Genomic DNA, 18,623 nt, shown 5'->3' on the forward strand with positions numbered 1-18,623 from the left:
GTAGGCTGTCACAGTCCATCCTCTCCAAAGCTCGTATGAGCCTGTCTGATCGTCATTGCCACGTGACATGCAAAAACTGGGGCAAAGCAGTACAAATGGTTATTTAAAATGCCGTCTTCCTTATGGAACCAAGCGGATTAGCCTGGTGGACTTAATCCCATTTAATGTCTCTGACGGCTGGACTCGAAGCAAAGCAGCAGGGCTGACAGGTGCTGTGCATCTCTGTGAGCAAGCACCTCGCTTTTAGAGCAGAGGGAAAATTAATAGGACCTAGAGTGGGCTTTGGTCAGCGTGAACACAGTATCTATCCCACAGGGCTTGATTTCGTGAGTCCCTGCCTCAGAAATGACTGCCAGCCTTTCGCCCTCCGTGCTTCCCGGTAGGCGAGGCGCTGTCAGCGCAGATCCCCCCCGTGACAGGACTCGGCGGTGACCGTGACAGGGTCATCACCTGGTGCCTGAGGTCAGTGCGTTCAGCAGCCAGGCATTTATAATGACAGTGTTTCCGTGCTTGGTGCTACGTTCCTCGGCGGGCCTCGCAATGCCACAGCCGTGAGCAATGGGCGGCTGAACGCCCCGCGGTAAGATGGCGGGGGGGGGCAGGAGCAGGGGGGGACAAGATGGCGGGGGGCTCACCCCCCTTCAGTCGGGAGGGCAGGCAAAGCTCGTTAGAGCTCCCCGAGCAGCCAAGTGCACACAGAGGGGGCGACACAGCCCTGAGGCGCTGCCCCTTCCCCTGCCGGCACCGTGCAGCGCCCTCTCTGCCCCCTACCCTCCCTCCCCCCGCTGTGGGGGCGCAGCGGCCCCGGGAGGCGGCGCTCAGCGGGGCGAGCGCGGAGCGAGGCGGCTCTTCCGTAAACACCGCCGGCAGCGCCCATTCTGCGCCGGGAGGGGGGAGAGCCCCGAAGGATCCCTCCCTTCTCACCCCCTGCCGCTCCTCGCCTGCCGCTCGGACCCGGGCAGGGCGAGGAGAGCGGCTCCGTGTTTATTCGCGAAGGGAAGCACGGCCCTAAGCCGCCGGGGCTGGCAGCGGCGAGCGGGCAGGACGGCGTTGCACAGCCCCGCCAGAGATGGTCGCGCCCGGGGAAGGCACTCAGCGCCCGGGCCGGCTACATAAGGCCGGGGGGGGGGCGTTTAAAGCCCCGGCGAGCGCCGCGCCGGAGGAGGCCGAGCTGCGGGGCGCGGTGAGCGGGGGGCACCGAGACCGGGACCGGCACCAGCACCGCGGGGCCAGCGCGGCTCTGAGGGAGCCGCTCTGAGGGGCGGGGGGCGGGTTAGGGGGCGGGGGGCTCCGCTGCGGGCTGCCCTGAGCTGCCCTGCCTTGCCCTGTCCTTGCCCGGGCAGCCCCAAGGCTTCGCCGGCAGCGCGGAGCCGCGGCTCCCATCCCCGGCTCCTTCCCCGGGGGTCCCGGCGGCCGGGCTCGCCTCAGCGGGGCAGGCAGAGCTCGCCCCCCCTTCCCCTCCTCCCTCCTTCTTCCTCCCCCCGCGGCCCGGCCCTGGAGACGCTGTTTGTTTGGCTCGGCCGCTGCCGAGGAAGAGGAGGAGGAGCCGGAGCCGGCCGGGGGAGGAGGAGGAGGAGGAGGAGGGCTCCGCGGGGCGCCCCGCCGGCAGCACGGGGAGCAGGGAAACGTGAGGCGATTTGGGGAGGTTGCGGTGTTATTCAGCGTATCTGCGCCTAAAGTTACTTGTGAGCTGGCCCTCGGTAACTTCTGAGAAGCTCTGAGCTGCCTGCCAAGGCGTAAGGCAGAGCTCTTTCAGTACATGCTGTAAAGAAAGGACGGAGTAACTCAGTGCCCTATTGTTGTAAGTAATTAGAAAAGCCCTTTCTGATTTGTACTTCTTTGATGTTCTCAATGAACGCTCTTCCCTTTATCCTTTTTAGCTGTTGTGCAGCACAGTTAAACTGTAGATGGCGCATCCAGATGCTGCTTGTGTATTCACCTGCGTTTACTTTGTACTTCCTACCTTCTCTCTCCTAAACTTAGAATTTAGCAATAATGTTCTGAACTTGCAGATTACACCCATTTTCTTCCTTTACCATTCCGTTTGTGGCACGCTACTAGGAAATATACTTACCCTGGCAAGTATTGTGGTGTTTATTCAGATGTTGCATGGTTAGAACTGATTTAAAGCAAACTTTCTGAAGGCCCCTACTGGCACGTCTGCTGTCTGTATATGTGCAGGAGCAGGCATGGTCTCAGTACGTCAAAATAAGTAACATCTTTGGAGATGCAAGGACTTGTTGTCAAAAGATACTTTGCTAGAAGTGCCATATGAAGACTTAAGGTGGAAATTAAAATCCTGTATACATCAACTGCTTGGTCTTGAGTATGAGACTGTGATAGAAAATGGCAGTGCTGACTTGCTTTCGTGGCTGGTTCCCTACTTCTGTTAGGAGCGCTCTGCAAATCTGAATATTACTAATGTGAATATTTGTTGTTTGAATTTTACGGCTAAGTGAAAGATCTTAAAATGATGTATAAATTATGAGAGATTTTTTCTTTAATTGCTGTTGATCTCTTCCGTGTTCTCTTAATACCTAGACCTGAACCTTAGACACATCTCGAAGCGCTCTTACTAGGCGAGGGATTCACATGACCTTTTGGGCCAGTACACGTCTAACAACGCTAATCACTTTTTCCCATGGACCACATGCAACATTAACTTTTTAAAGGTTAGTTATTTAAAGTATTCATAAAGAGGCTTTTTACGTGATGAAAACCTGGAAACAGTGTGTTCTGGTGTTGATCCAGAAGCAATAGATGGGGGTTTAATGTATGTTTTGCAGGCTCTGTAGGGTTACTATAAGCAAGCAGTTCCGTATCAGGAACATGCAGTGTTTCTACACTTCGGTTACTCATCACAAGTAGTTTCTAGTCAGCTTTAGAGGTCTGTAACACAAATTTTACTAGAAGAAATAGCTTGATTCTTGCGTAACATGAACATGAGTCATTCATAATTGTAACTTAGACAAATGCAATTTCCAAGTCAAATCTCAGAGCCTTTTGGTTTTCCAGGTTTTCTAGCAACTTGCTGTCTTGTCTAGACAATACTATTTTAAATACCTGTTTGTTTTCAATTTTGTTAAAACATTGATTTTATCACTTCTGATAAAAGTTAAAAGTATCACAGCTAAAGCTGTAAGTCGAGAACCTATGACCTCCTATACAGTGATTAAAAGTCTCACTGGCTTCCCCAGTAAGTTGATAAGCTGTCAGCTGTTCTTGCTGATATAAGTCTCTTGACAAAAACCAGCATAACATTGTAGCAAAAAGGCACTCAAATACATCTTCCTTCCTCCTGGGGAAGGAGGAGGAAACAAACACCTAACTGTTAATCATCTCAATTAACAGGGAAGTATTCATCAGTGGAATAACTCAACAAGTTCTAAAGGTATGTCCACTATGAGCTGGTACTCAAGAAGTCAAACATGCTAAGCTGATCCTGGGAGCCAACACAGAGAAGTCTTCATCCTCATCCCCTTTTGTCCACCTCTCAACCCTACAATACATTGACTCATGGAAGTGAAATATCTTAAACTTGCTGATAGAAGCGTTACTGGCTGTGTCTCTTAATGAAGTCTACTACAGAATACTTTGTGGCCGTAACCAAAGATGGACAGCTACTTTTGGAATCTGGGCCAAATTCCTTTGGGAGTAGTTATGACTTGACTTCCAGTTTCTCATTTTAATATGATCATTAACATATTTCTTGCTTCCTGTTTTAGAACTGTTAATCATCTCCATTGAACTATGCAGCCGTCCAAATTCTCTGTAGTTGTGGATTATCTGCCTGGCAGGCAGTTTCCTTATGCAGACAGAAGCACAATAAAGCATGATAGTTCTCATGAGGTTGTCACGTATGCTGAGTGTAGTGCTAGAGGCTCAGAGTTGCTGTTTGAATTAAAACACTTCCTCCCTTGAAGGAGTATTTATCGAGTCTATGCCATTGTCAGTCTGAGAGTGAGCAAAGACACCTAAAGCAGCAGGTCAGGCTTCCTGAGACACCCTGCCAGAAGCTTAATATTCTGAATTATTTGCCTGTTCTTCCCTAGCAAGCTCTTTGTTTGCTTCAGAGTTCGTACTCTCAGTGCAGTCTCTTTGTGGAAAGAAGCTAATTGCTAAAAATTACTTGATGGTGAAGTCACATGGTGGGATGATGTAACACCGTGAGAAATGGAGTGCCTTTACATTTTAAGACAGAACTTCCAACGTTATGACAGCAAGAAGCTTTGGGTTTACTGTGGGTGGTCCTTTATGTTTTAAATCTAACCAGTTTACAGAATGGTTATGTTAGAGTCAGTAAGGTATGAAACAGCAGAAAGTAGAGATGTCATTTATTAATAACTGCATGATTTTGCACGTGTAAAGCCAGATCCTTTTTGTAACACTTTTTCAGAAAGGTGACTACTTCTTCCTTGTTCACAGTATAATGGTCAGTACCCAGCTTTGAGAATCAAAAAACATAGGAAGTGCTGCTTTTGTGAGATGTGTGTTTTGTCTTTCAGGTCTTGTTTACTGTATCAGCTAAAGTGAATCACGATGCCTCTCAGCGATGACCAGAACAGTGATTCAGATTCTTCGCGCCTCTCTGAAAGCACAGCTTCTTCGAGTGACTCTGAGTATTCAAGACAGAGCTTTAACAGCGATTCTTCAAGCAAACCCAGTTCTCCAGCTTGTAAGCATATTTCAACCTTACTGGGCTATGCAGAGACACAGAAGACTAACTTATTCTGTTGCTCTTTCACATAGCGGGTAGAACCACAGAGTCTGATTCTGTGTTTGAGTGTTAAGAGAAAGGCATGGCTTTCTCTTGGCAGTGGAGCAGCGCGTCTCTTTGAGTGCAATACCACTAATAGCTGTACCTGTGAGGGCTTCCTGTGTGCTGCTTTCCTTAGCTTAAAGAGAGTGAGCCACCATGGGTATCCTAGTCTTAAACTAATCTTAACATTGGTAGCATCTCCCACCTCCCACTCAACCAACTATGTATGACTTTATATGCAAAGGGTTGATTTCTTCTGTTTGGTCCATACAGTTAAAAATTAAATCTATTATAAAACTAATTTATAGGCTACACAAAGGTACATGAAGTTAATACGATAGCTTTTATTCTTTGATTAAATACCAGGATCAAACAGAAAACGTATTTACACAAGAGAAGGTATTTTGAATGAGCACTGATAAATAAAAGCCTGCATAAAATGTGCTTAATGCTCATATCTCTAAGCATTCTTAGATCATACACACAACTCATTTAGCATCTGTATAAGTGAAATCTTATATTAAAATCAGTATGTTAGTGGAGCTGCAATTGGCAGCTGGTTCTTTAAGCTTCCAAAGACTACTAATGACAGGACAATCACAAAAATTAAATGAGAGAATTTGGGAGGTTAGAAGCTTGGGTTTTAGAAACTTAGTCCTGCTTTCAAGTACGCTTTAAAGTTTCTGTCATATCCTTGATACATATTTGTGAAAAGGGAGTATAACTTAATGATGCATCTGCTATGGTACATAAGTGAGGGGTTCTTAAGTCAGTATCTTCAGAATCTTCTTTACAGGCAATAAAAGACATGATGTAGCTGTTACCATGTGCTCAGGATTATAATGGAAATCTGGTATCTGTTACTGCCTGTGCTTTTGCTCTGGTGGGTTTTGTAGAACAGTCTACAGAAAATCTGTGGAGTATAAGATCTTGTTTTAAATGAAAAAAGCCACCTCAGTTAAGATGTGAAAATATGAAACTGCTTTTCAAAATGTTATGAGGTTTACGTGGTTATTACCCACCCGTGTGCACACACCCCCGATAAGCTGGGAGTTTCCTGAGTTAGTGTTTTAAGAAGATATAAAGGTCTGGTAATCCTAGCTTGTTTCTTCTAAAGTACTAGAGTCTGGTTATCAAGGAACAATATTTATTGCCTTGTTACTTTCATGCAAGGCTGCTAACTTTTATTAAAGCTTTCAATTGCGTTTATCTACTATAGTGTTTTGACTTGATCATTTGTTCCTTCAGCAAGTCCTCCCAAGATGGTTACATTTGATGAACTGATGGCAGCTGCAAGAAATCTGACAGACTTGACATTAGCTCATGAAATTGCTGTAAATGCAAATTTCTGCATAAAACATGAAGACCTTCCACAGAACAGGTAGGAACATGAATTTTGCAAAAAAAAAAAAATAAAGCAGGTTTGAGAAGAGAGGAGAAATGCAGGAGCACCTAAAATAAAAAGAAAACCAAAATAACAGCAACCTACCCCCAAAAAAACAAAGAAAAAACAACACATACCTGTTGCATTTCTGAATGCCTATGGATGTTTATAACAACTCTAGGAGTCAGCTGTCTTGCTCAGATCAAATTCTGTAGTCCAGCTGAGTTGATACGCTGTCTTGGAGAATATGATGCTCTGTCTTAAATACAATGTGGAAAGGAAAAGGCTAATGCCATATCAATTCCCGTAGTGAAGATGAGGAGTGGTGTTCTGTGGAAAAGATGAAATGATGGGCTTCTATGTAACCTATAGTAGCATCCTTGTCCTATGGTGATAAGAAGGTAAAGCTCATCATAAGCTTATCTCTAATACTACCTCAGAAGAGATGCAAAAGTTCTCCAGAAATACCCTAGTATATATATATTTAAAATTTCCTTAATTGCGGACATTTTTGACTTAAAAAAACACCTCATCTTTCCTCTGGAAAACATACATGTAAAAAGACAAACAGGTTTTTAATTGTGCAAATCCCTTAAATGATAATTGGCTATACAAAGGAATAGTTTTTAAGACTTAGCACATAACACACAAGGTTAGTGAATCAGTATGTATTTGATAAGGAAAAAGGGAAGGTATGTCTAAATCTGAATTGCTAGCACCATTTCCTAAAGTAATGTTTTAGGAAAGACTTCTTGGTGTAAATCGTGTTTTAGGAGATGATGATCCACAGCACAAGAAAGATAGTGTTGCAGGTTGTGACGAGTGTCAATGAGTTGTGTTTCCCAAAAAGTCATTAGGCTAACGTAAAGCACTTTGACCAAGGATGAAAGCTATTTAGTAGTCTCTTTCTCTGTCTGTAATTGACTTACTCCACAGCTTAGTGGGCACAGTGAAACGAATTGTACATAAGGCATTTTGGGATCATTTGGAATCGGAACTGAATGAAGATCCTCCGGAATATGAACATGCTATCAAGCTCTTTGAGGAAATAAAGGAGGTAACTTTTTTTTCCCTCCCCCTCCAATACTGTTTTTGCAGCTTAGGTCTGAGAGCCTCTTATTTCACTGAAGGGTATGTTAACTTACAAAAAAGCCAACACCTTCAAGTTCCTACTTCTAAGAAGAAACTTATTATTCAGAACTACAGTAGCAATAGGTGTCTAAATAGATTTGTATTGACAGTGAATATGGCTACACACATGGTGGTATGTCCAATCAGCTTTTGTTGCAGGGTGGTTAGCTGCAAGTCAGCTCTTTTCTCAAAGCTTTGCACCTCCACTAGTTTGTTTGGCTACATTCTGAGTTCATTGTGTGACCAGGAGTGTAAATGTGATTGTACCTGCCCAAATAGATTCCCTTGTGATCAGTGCAAGAAGGAACATAAAAATCTTCAATCCTCTCACAATACTAAGTCTTCCAAAAATGGGGAAGCTGCCCTGTAGAGCGAGCATTTACTAACTTAAGATTTTTGAAAGAGTCTGAACCAGAAAGCATGTCAGCAGACTTCGAGTGTTTTTGCAGAACTGTACTGTGATCCTTTTAATACGGCTTTTTCCTGCTACTTTAGATGATGTCCAGTCTTAATATAACTTGTTAGTCAGCTAAATACACTTGAAATTAATATTTTAGCATGTTAACTAAGTGCTTTGATTTTATTGATAAGCTTTTCATTTTTTTTCCCCCTACTTCAGATTCTTCTTTCTTTCCTGACTCCTGGAGCAAACAGAATTCAAAATCAAATTTGTGAAGTTCTCGATACGGATCTTATAAGACAGCAGGCAGAACACAATGCTGTTGATATTCATGGGCTAGCTAACTACATCATCAATACTATGGGGAAGTTATGTGCTCCAATTAGAGACAACGATATAAAACAGTTAAAAGCAACTGACAATATCGTAGAATTGCTGAGGTTGGTATTTAGCTGTTTTTATACAGGGGGTGGGGGGGGAAATCTCTAACCTGATAGAGCATACTGGGCAGTGGAAGAAGGGGGGGAAAAAGTCCTAGTCTTCAGTGATGGCAATCTGCATAATACCAGTTTTCAAAGTAAAGCTTTACAGCAGAAGCATTACAGCTGGGGGAGCGGTGCTACAGCATGCTGTGACTGGAATATTATGTTTATCTTAATGAAATGGGTAGAACACCTAGATTAAAACTATGAAATCTGAATAGTTAAGCCACTGAACAACAATAAAAAAGCACTCTTACAATAACATGCATTTCTGAGACAGCTGGTTTGGTCTCCTTCATCCTTACAAAATTAAAAGGGCATATTCTTGCTGTTCCTCCTTGAACTGCTTATTGCATGCTTCCCTTGGGTATCTTGGTAAATAAGTAACGTTGTCTGCTACACTGATACCAATGAAGGAGGCTCCTTCTAGAACTGGGCTTACAGTGGTAATGCATATACTGTTTAAAATCAATAGTCTATTCTAATTATCTTACTTTAAACTTCCTCTCTTCAGACAAATATTCCACGTTCTGGACCTGATGAAAATGGATATGGCCAATTACACAATTCAGTGCCTTAGACCATACCTTCAGCGTAACTTGGTGGACTATGAAAGAACAAAATTCCAGGAAATTCTCGAAGAAACACCAAGTAGGTATCATGCTGTATTTTACTTAAACCTTTACTTTTTTTTTTTTTTTTTTTTTTTTTTTTTTTTTTTTTTTTTTTTTGAAAAACAAACTATTTAAAGACATGCTATGAAGTCTCTCAATTACAGTTACTTAGAGGAAAATTCCAGTTTCTTCTTTGGAAAAGAAGAAAGTAATACAAAAAATTCTTTGACAAGCAAGCTACCAATGGTTAATTGCTTAGTCTGTTTTTAAGCATTTTCATCTGTTACCTGTGGCATTTTCTGACAAATTTGTATTTGTCTGATTGATTGGTATCTAAAGAAACAACAGTGGCTCTTTTCTGCCTCCAGACGGTAGCCCTGCATTTTGAGAAGTGAGACTTTCTCTTTTGTAGCCAGGAAATCTGATAGTCTGAGGTAAACAAGGAAAAACAATGTGCCTGGAAGTTGGAAGGGATGGGATCAGTATCTTTTTAATAAACAAAACACAGGCTCTGAAAAGTTTCTTTAGGTCAACTTGATCCACTACTTCAGATTTTGTATAATAGTGCTAAGTGGTCTTTAGGAGAATGTTTGGGGGAGGGGGGAGTAAGCTTACTGACATCTGAAGCAGAGGCTTCTAAAATGGGAACCCTGAGCTACTGATAAAGTCTGCAGTGTTCATATACACAGACTGTGAAGGAACTCTTTAAAAACTTTCATTCATTGTTATACTTGCTTTCACTTCTTCTTTCCAGCCTTGTGCCCCAACAAATAAATGGCCTCCCTGAAAGGAAAAAGTGGTTTGGGGTCTTGGACTTAATTTTCTTTTTTCCTCCTACAAAATCTTGGTTGAAATATAACAATTTATTGTTGGGTTTCTGCAAACTAGCTAGAATATTAAGGTGATCAGTGGATGGTCAGTGTAAAGTGAAGGAGAAATTGACTTCTATGAAGGCCTAGCATCCACTATGATTAGTTTTTAGAAATACTTTAATCTTATTTATGTATATGTAACTCTTCCTCAAGCTACTGCTTGTTTTGATGGAAGCATGCAATAAATCTGCTGATTTGCAATGCATAGGTGCTCTGGATCTCACAACGGAATGGATAAAGGAATCAATAGAAGATGAATTGTCATCCATTTCTGATGAATCTTCATCATCCTCTGGTGCTGATCATAGTTCTAAATCAAATATTAGTCCTACACTGGTGCTAAACAATGGCTACTTGAAACTGTTACAATGGGATTACCACAAAACAATTCCAGAAGTAAGTGTGTTCCAGTGTCTTCAGAATTCTAGCTATAAGAAAATATTCCTGCAGTATAATAATCCTGATATTAATGACAATAAATGAATATTCTCTTGCAGTTCTTAATCTTCTGAATAGTGAAATTGAATATATGCTAGTCTCATTTTCTGGACTAAGAGATAGACAAATCATCAACTAGAAAAGTTTAGGGTGCTTTCTCTCTATTTAGTCATAGCTCACCAGCTCTGCCCTAAGAGCAGTCTGAGCCATGGCCAAAGGCTGGGCCTTGTACTGACAGCATTTGGCTTGCTTTCTTTTTGAGAGAACTGTCTGTGGTGTCTTGGTTTTCCTCAGAGCAGAAACAGGGATTGGTGGGATCAAGCTGTGAATCGTTCTTACACTCAATCATTTAAAAATATGAAGCTCTCTCTACATTAGATACTCACCATTTCTCAATGCATATAAACTACTGCTTCAAGAATCGTTGAGTTTTCCCTCCTGCTACTGATTACTGACCTCTGCCGCTTTAAATAAAGCCAGTTTGAAATTGGCTGTCAGTCAGGGTTAAAATTATCAACTGCAGTGAACATCTTAGATATAGTTAGTGGCTTGGCAGAGAACTTGGAAGCTATGTAGGGATGCTCTTAGCACGCCCTTTAAGTGGAAGAAAGGGACACTACCTTTCTTTTACCTTCCTTTCAACAATTTTGAATAAGAGCTATATACAGATATCCTCTGGATCTAGGTTGTTACATTGTCACAGTATGAAATTACTACCAAACAGCTGGATGTTAATTCCCTGCTTCTCAGTGTGTGTGGGGGGGAGGATTTGATAGAATGAGCTCATTCTATAACCTTAAAAAGGAAACAAAAAAACACAAAACCAGATCTTGCTGTGGGAATTGCATTATTGGAATGATCAGCTGGCTTTTTGGTTTGTAGTAGGTTATAGGTGGCTTGTGGAAATTGCTCTGGTTAAACTGGTTTGTCATGCACAGCTGTTCATCACTACCCATCAGTTGCAGATTATGGCATTTTTCAAAGGACAGCTGAATCCAGAAGACTATTTTGTCTGTAACTCTGATCACTTCCATGTCCCCTGGATTCGCCAAGCATCTGACATTGTGGGCTGAACTGTTGGCCACAAATTATTGTCAGTGAAGAAAAATAAAAAGCAGTTTCTTCAGTGTTCTCTGAACTGGAGGCATTACTTTTCTTCCCTACCACAGACTGACTTCTGGTACTCATAAGGTCACTTTGTGCAGTACTTCATATTCAGAACACTTCGGCTGCTGTTTCTTCTGACTTTGTATGTTTGTTAATTGAAAATGTTAATGTTTCATGACTAAATCCTGTCTCTTTCCTCCATATTCCTAAACTGGTATTCTTGTTCTGCTTCTAGACTCTAATAACAGATGAAGTTCGTCTTCAAGAGTTGAGAGAAAAGCTGAATCAGTTAAAAATAATAGCTTGTGTTTGCCTCATAACAAACAATATGGTGGGTGCAGCAATTGTAGATGTGCCGGATTTTGCTGAGCAACTGAAAAGGGTCTCCGTTCCTCTTCTTGAAGGCATGAGCAAGAAGTAAGGCCTTGTTTATCACTCCTCATTTGTTAACAGGAAATAACCAAGTGGATCTGAGAACTCCTGGGAACAGTTCAGATGTCATAGCCACTGCTTGTTGATAATAGATACAGATTAAAATTTAGTGCCATCTGAAGCCCTCTACAATGGAAGTCCACTGCATGTGACACATTTTCACAGTTGTTTTTTAATGAAGTCTTAGTCTTGATGGTGTAACTTTCGCAGACTTTGGAGCCTAGCCCTAAAGTTCATTTGTATAGTCTTGATAACACAAGCCACAAGTACGTGCTGGGAGCCAAGTGGCTAGTGAGCAGCCCTGCAGAAAGGGATCTGGGGTGCCGGTCAACAGCAGGCTCAATGTGAGCCAGCAGCGTGCCTTTGCAACCAAAAGGGCAACTGCATTTTAGGGTGCATTAAACACAGTACAGCCAGCCAGTCACAGGAGGCGACTCTCTTCCACAATATATTTTGCATTGGTGCAGCTTCACCTTGGATATTGTGTGCAGTTCTGGGCTCTACAATATAAAAAGGATGTTAAGGTACTTGAAAGCATCCAGAGGAGGGCAACAAGGCTGGTAAAGGAGCTGGAAGGCATGTCCTACAAGGAGAAGAAACTGAGGACGCTTGGGTTGGCTAGTCTGCAGAAAAGGAGGCTGAGAGGTGATCTTACTGCTCTACCACTCCCAAGGAAGGGAAATCACAGAAATGTCAAGGTTGGAAGAGACCTCAAGATTATCGAGTCCAGCCTCTGACCTAACACTAACAAGTCCTCTACTAAACCATATCACTAAGCTCTACATCTAAACATCTTTTAAAGACCTCCAGGGATGGTGACTCCAACACTTCCCTGGGTAGCCCATTCCAATGCCTAACAACCCTTTCGGTAAAGAAGTTCTTCCTAACATCCAACCGAAAACACCCCTGGCACAACTTTAGCCTGTTCCCCCTCATCTTGTCACCAGGCACATGGGAGAACAGACCAACCCCCACCTCACTCCAGCTTCCTTTAAGGTACCTGTAGAGAGCGATAAGGTCGCCCCTGAGCCTCCTTTTCTCCAGGCTGAACAAGCCCAGCTCCCTCAGCCGCTCCTTGTAGGACTTGTTCTCCAGGCCCCTCACCAGCTTCGTCACCCTTCTCTGGACTCTGCTGATCTGTTCTCTCTGGTAACCAATGACGGAATAAATAAGAATGGTACAAAGCTGCATCAAGAGAGGTTCAGACTAGGTAATGAGGAAAATTTCTTTACTGTGAGGGTGGTCATACACTGTAACAGGAGTTGGTTGATTACCTATGCCTGTCAGTGTTCAAGAAATGTTTGGGTAATGCCTTTAATATACTCTAACTTTTGGTTAGTCCTGAAGTGGTCATCCAGTTAGGCTCAATGATCTTTATAGATCCATTCCAACTGGACTATTCTAATACCTGAGAGGCTGTGGCAGTACATCTGCCAAGTCATTTTTGCCAGTTCCTTCAAACTTACTCTAGGTAGTTTAAGCTATCTGTCTGCTGCTAATACTCCTGCAACTTGCACTGCAAGCAAGTCTCATGGGGTCTTAGAGTTTCAAATGAAGCTATTTTACTTTTTTCCTCATGAAATGTTATGAATTTGGCCCTGGATAATATGTAAGCATAAGGTCAAAGTGAATTGGTGTCATCACTGCACACTTAAAATGACTTTTCCCATTTGAATCCCGATTAGTATCATTATCTTACAGGCAAAGATTTCTGATGTATCTGTAGAAGTACACATCTGCAAGATCAAATGACAACTTCATCTGTATTCTCTCAGCCTGCTCTCCGCAGAGAAAACAAAAGGAAAAAGGAGTAGTGAATTCACCTGAAACTGCTACGGAAGCCATAAAAGTTTCTTTTCTTTTCTTTCTTCCAGAACTTTTGATTTGAAGGAAGCTCTGAATGCTATTGGTGTCCAGATTTGCAGCAAAGTGAATGGGTCTCTCTCTGAAAGAGGTCTTCCTACTCTCAATGCAGAAACGCAGAATAATTTAATGGGTCAAATTGCTAGTATTGTTGAAGAGAATAATCCTGTCTGTTCCTTGATCGGTTAGTAAGAACACATAATTATCTTACTGTATGTGTCTAAGCTGCTAAGTTTAAAACTTACCTCCAGCAATCTCAACCAGCTGTCTATGCTTAAAAGCCACTTTCTTACAGCAGTAAAATACTATGTCAAAAGAGTAAAGAAATATTGTTTACTGGGGGGCTGTGCTGTTGGTATGCTGCAGAGCATGGTTAGTTGTAGCTAGAAAGTTTAAGTGTCCTTGCAAACAAGCTTAGAGATACTAGATTTCTGGAGGGGAATATAGAAAATGTGTGTGATACTCATCTCTCTTCTGTCAGTTTGGGTTTAAACCCAGTGTTTTCATTTTTTTACCTGAAAGGAAGTGGACTTGCTAACTTGTTGAACAGACTTACGCTCAGTCTGCCTTGCAGGAGTCAGCTATCAAAAACTATCAGTGTTTCACTCTGTAAGATGGGCTTGGGAAAGGGAGAACATAGTTATCTATATTGTTGGATTTCTTGTGCCGAGTTACAGGGTGCTTGTGAAGTGAGTATGGTTTCATCTTGCATTTACATTTGTTCTGAGCATGCTTTATATTATGTTTCAGATAAACGGATCCAGTTATTCATGAAAAGCTTGCTTGCTCTTCCAAGTTTCCAGAAGTGTATGCCTGCTGTGCCAGGAGGCCTTTCTGTGATTCAGACGGAGATGGAATTTGTTGGATCTCAGTATGCAAGCATTGTAAACTTTAATAAACAAGTGTATGGACCATTCTATGCAAACATACTTAGGAAACTACTTTTTCCTGAGGCACCAATAGGGAAAACAGAAACAGAAGCACCTACCAATTGAAAAATCTATTTCTGTACCCCTTTCTTTTACCTTCAGTTTTCATAATAGAGACATGGTGATCTGACTCCCCGGCTTGAAGAGACCACTCCAGTGACTGGTAATGAAACATCTTATAAAATGCGGATAGTTTCTGAAATCCACTGGAAAGAAACTAATTTCAACTACATATATATATATATTTTAGACTAAGTCTGCTTAATGGATTGTGCCACTTGTAATAGTGAAAATACTACCTTTCAAGGCAAACATTTATTACAATTTGCAGTGGGAAAGAGCTGGCGAAATACTTTTTTGCCACCATTAAACCATAATGTTTTTAAAAATATATATTTACATATAGCAATGCAATTATGAGATGACAAATTTGTAGATAAAATGTACTATGCTTATGTTGTATTTTTTTAGAGCAAAGGCCAATAAAACTATCATTCTGAAAAGAATTTGAAGAAAAAAGGTTCATATTAGGCCAACTTCTGGTACTCCTGCAATTACTGGAACTAGAACTTAGCCTATGTTACATTAAGGAATGCCAGTATTATAAGCTGTTTTGAGAATAGCAGTTACAGAAGAAGCATTCACTGTTTTAAATAAGAACATTCAATACTTGTCAACTGTAATGGTGAATTTAAAGATAAACACTTAAGCATAATGTTGGCCATGGGGTTAGGGTGGGGAAGCAAATGTCTGTATATAATATTTATCTAGTGGAGGTCATACAGATCTTAAGTCTAACCTCTAATTTGTGTATATACTGATCTTTGATCTTAATGGGTATTAAGAATTTTTAACTTAGGGCATTCTGACTTTTATTCTCAAAAGTATATTATCATTGGGAGTGATCTTAGAGTACAGCAGAACAATTTCTGCTTTCTGTATTCTGTTGGTTGAGGGCCTAAGTTTTTCAAAATGTATTCTGGATATTCTTGTGTCTGCAAAGCAGAAACCCAAATTACTAGTCATTCTTGAAAATATGATCATATTTATTCTCACTGGGTCTGTGTGAGAAGTACTTCTGGCTTTTGTGCCAAGATTTGTGCAGATAATACTCCAATACTTTGTTCCCGTTTAAGACAAGAATCTTGCATACAGAAATTGAGTAGGTTTAAAATGGAGAGATATGGAAGTAAGCTTCTAAGTTTACGAATTATATTTTGCATATTTCAGATTATCGGTAATAGGTACTGCTGGAATACTTAGTATAGACATGTTCTTGTCTATGAAATTGAATCATAATGTACTTGAAAATGATCATTTAATATATAATGGTCCTTTTAAAACATCATATATATAAAATCATGTGATACAAGTTAAATAGCTTGTTTTTAACATTTTATATTAGTCTATTTTTATTGATACAAAACTTGCCCATAGAAGTTTAATGTGCCACACAAATTGTGTACATACATTTAGTAATGTCTATCATAAAGGTCTAAAAAAAAAAAAGGGCATTACCAGCACTGTGGTTTTGTAGTCCATTTTTACAGAATTGTGTACTTTTTTTAGTAAGGGAAATGACTTCTAGCCAGTTGTTCCTCAGTGTCCAAGGACCTTGGCCACAGGTACATGATATGAAAACTTTCTTCAAAATGCCTTGTTAGAAAATAAATTGCTCTAGTGCACTTCTGTTCTATCCCTTGTAAAAACATCGCACAAAATGAAGCAGAGTATGTATTTTGAAGGGAACATTTCCTGAAGCCTGAAAAACCTGAGAAAGGAACTCTTAGAACATAGTAATTGTGCCACTAGGTAAAACAGGTTTGTGCAACTTCATATGAAAATTTGAAATGCAATTCAAAATCAGTAGGAGGAGAATGCTTTTTCCAAAGCAATTATGGGAGATTACGTCTTAGTGATTTGCTATGTCTTTAGAAATAACATCTTGGGAAGAAACTACTTTGAGCTTCAACCAAAACAGGGTCTTAGGAACATTGGAAGAACACGTCTAACGTGACTATGACCATTCTATCATAATACATTACTTGCATTGTTTAATTTTGGGGCATTTTATAGCATGGCCTATGTTTCAAGTGCTTGTTCAATGTATCTTAATTTTTATTTAATGTTTCAAACATGGACATTGCATCTGTTTAAAGTCATGTTTTGCATGCTGTTTATGCTACTGTGGCTGAAATGCACTTGCCTCCACTCTGAAGTTGTCCTTGTGAAACAAGATGCCATTCTGTAGCAGCTTACTTTTGTCAAAATGCAAATATATGAACTTTTGTATGCATTGTTTGTGATACCCTTGTCCTGAAATGTCATTTATGCAAATTGTTTCTTAAATGTAATGGATTATTTCAAATGCTGAAGATAAAGGACTGCACTAATACGTCGTGGCTCATCTCTTTTTCTGTAACTCTTCAATTACATCAGCAGCTTTAATCTAATTGCACAAATAACTAACTAGTTGTTCCACTAAACGTGGCTCTTTGACAAAGTTCACCTATGTCCTCTATCTCTATTCACTCATAGCTATGCCCATGTCCCTTGGCAGCCCGTTCCTGTACCTAACAACCCTTTCATTAAAGAAGTTCTTCCTAACATCCAACTTAAACTTCCCCTGGCGCAACTTTAGCCCATTCCCCCTCCTCCTGTCACCAGGCACCTGTGAGAACAGGCCAACCCCCACCTCACTACAGTCTCCTTTAAGGTACCCGTAGAGTGCAAAAAGGTCTCCCCTGAGCCTTCTCTTTTCCAGGCTGAACAATCCCAGCCACTCCTTGTAAGACTTGTTCTCCAGGCCCCTCACCAGCTTCATTGCCCTTCTGGACTTGCTTGAGCACCTTGATGTCCTTCTTGTAGCGAGGGGCCCAAAACTGAACACAGTACTTGAGGTACGGCCTCACCAGAGCCGAGTACAGGGGGACAATCACTCCCCTAGACCCACTGGCCACGCTGTTTCTTATGCACTCCAGGATGCTGTTGGCCTTCTTGGCCACCTGAGCACACTGCTGGCTCATATTCAGCCGACTGTCCACCAATACTCCCAGGTCCTTCTCTGCCAGGCAGCTTTCCAGCCACTCAGTCATCTTCAAACTTCCAGATCTAGAGGAACACTTTGGCTGCAGCCTAAAAGCCAGGTGTACGGAAGCTCCCCCAAGCCAGCCAGTCTTCTCCCTGCGACCTGCCAGAAAACAACTGTCCTGGTTTCAGCTAGGAGTTAATTTTCCTCCTAGGACCTGGTAGGGTGCTATGCTGTGGATTAGGATGAACACGCTTTTAAGTGTTGCAGAGCAGTGCTTACACCAAGCCAAGGACATTTCAGCTTCTCGCTCTGTCCTGCCAACAAGCAGGCTGGGGGTGCAGCAGGAGCTGGGAGGGGACAGACCCAGGACAGGTGACCCAAACTGGCCAAAGGGGCATTTGGTACTGTATGGGGTCATGCTGAGCAATATACAGGGGTGCCTAGCTGGGATGGGGGGGCTGGCTGCTTGGGGTTAGGCTGGGCGTTGGTCAGTGGGTGGTGAGCAATTGCACTGTGCATCACTTATTCCGTACACATTAGTAGTAGCAGTACTATTCTCATTATTATTATTTTTTTTTTCCTGTCTTAATAAACTGTCTCTGTCTCGACCCACAGGCTTCATTTTCCTATTTCTCTCCCCCATCCCAGAGAAGGAGGGGGGAGGGAGAGCGAATGGCTGTGTGGCGCTTAGCTGCCAGCTGGGGGAAACCACAACACCAGCAATGTAGTCTTGTAACCAAATTAAAGCCAACACTTTCAGCCCGGTCCTTGACCTGAATAGGGAGTGAGGATCCGGAGCCTGGCATTTATACGTGATAGTTTATATGCAGCCAAAGTAAATACTGCAGTCAGAGGTCATGGCGCTAGATTTTGAAAAGTCCTGCATAAAGAAGAGATCTCAGAAAAGCAAATTTAAACAGCATTAATGTCAAGAAAAGTCTTTCTGATTGCTATATTCTTTATCTGTCGTGACTAGACAGATGAAAATCTATAACGGCAATTTTGCCTTTTATGTCATTTTATTTTTTCTTTTATTTATTTCTTTTACGTGTATTTATCTTATTTTAACAGGCTCTACTAATTTTCCTTACAGAATAACTAACTAGCAGAAATATGACCCTTACGTGCCTTTTGTAATTAATTCATTAGGTCAACTCTAGCCACTAAGCCCCTTGTCAGGT

At 41.7% G+C, this 18,623-nt stretch overlaps 1 protein-coding gene across 6 annotated transcripts; it reads left to right on the forward strand.

Moving 5' to 3' along the window:
- Positions 1-559: 559 nt before the first annotated feature.
- Positions 560-16,806, forward strand: TCP11L2 (t-complex 11 like 2). 6 transcript variants are annotated; one of them, XM_068664557.1, is made up of 12 exons: positions 885-1,183; positions 2,542-2,672; positions 3,352-3,391; positions 4,506-4,675; positions 6,008-6,140; positions 7,080-7,200; positions 7,894-8,114; positions 8,671-8,807; positions 9,851-10,038; positions 11,423-11,604; positions 13,494-13,666; positions 14,233-16,806. In XM_068664557.1, the coding sequence occupies exons 4-12, from the start codon at positions 4,540-4,542 to the stop codon at positions 14,475-14,477; spliced, it is 1,536 nt and encodes a 511-aa protein (XP_068520658.1). In that variant the 5' UTR covers positions 885-1,183; positions 2,542-2,672; positions 3,352-3,391; positions 4,506-4,539; the 3' UTR covers positions 14,478-16,806. The 6 variants fall into 6 exon arrangements, with proteins under 6 accessions (XP_068520660.1, XP_068520661.1, XP_068520658.1 ...); XM_068664559.1 differs by lacking the exons at positions 885-1,183; positions 3,352-3,391 and adding an exon at positions 560-580; XM_068664553.1 differs by lacking the exon at positions 3,352-3,391 and having other exon boundaries at positions 886-1,183.
- The last annotated feature ends 1,817 nt before the right edge of the window (positions 16,807-18,623 follow it).

This window comes from Anas acuta, chromosome 1, assembly GCF_963932015.1.
Source record: "Anas acuta chromosome 1, bAnaAcu1.1, whole genome shotgun sequence".
In the NCBI taxonomy this organism is placed as follows: domain Eukaryota; kingdom Metazoa; phylum Chordata; class Aves; order Anseriformes; family Anatidae; genus Anas; species Anas acuta.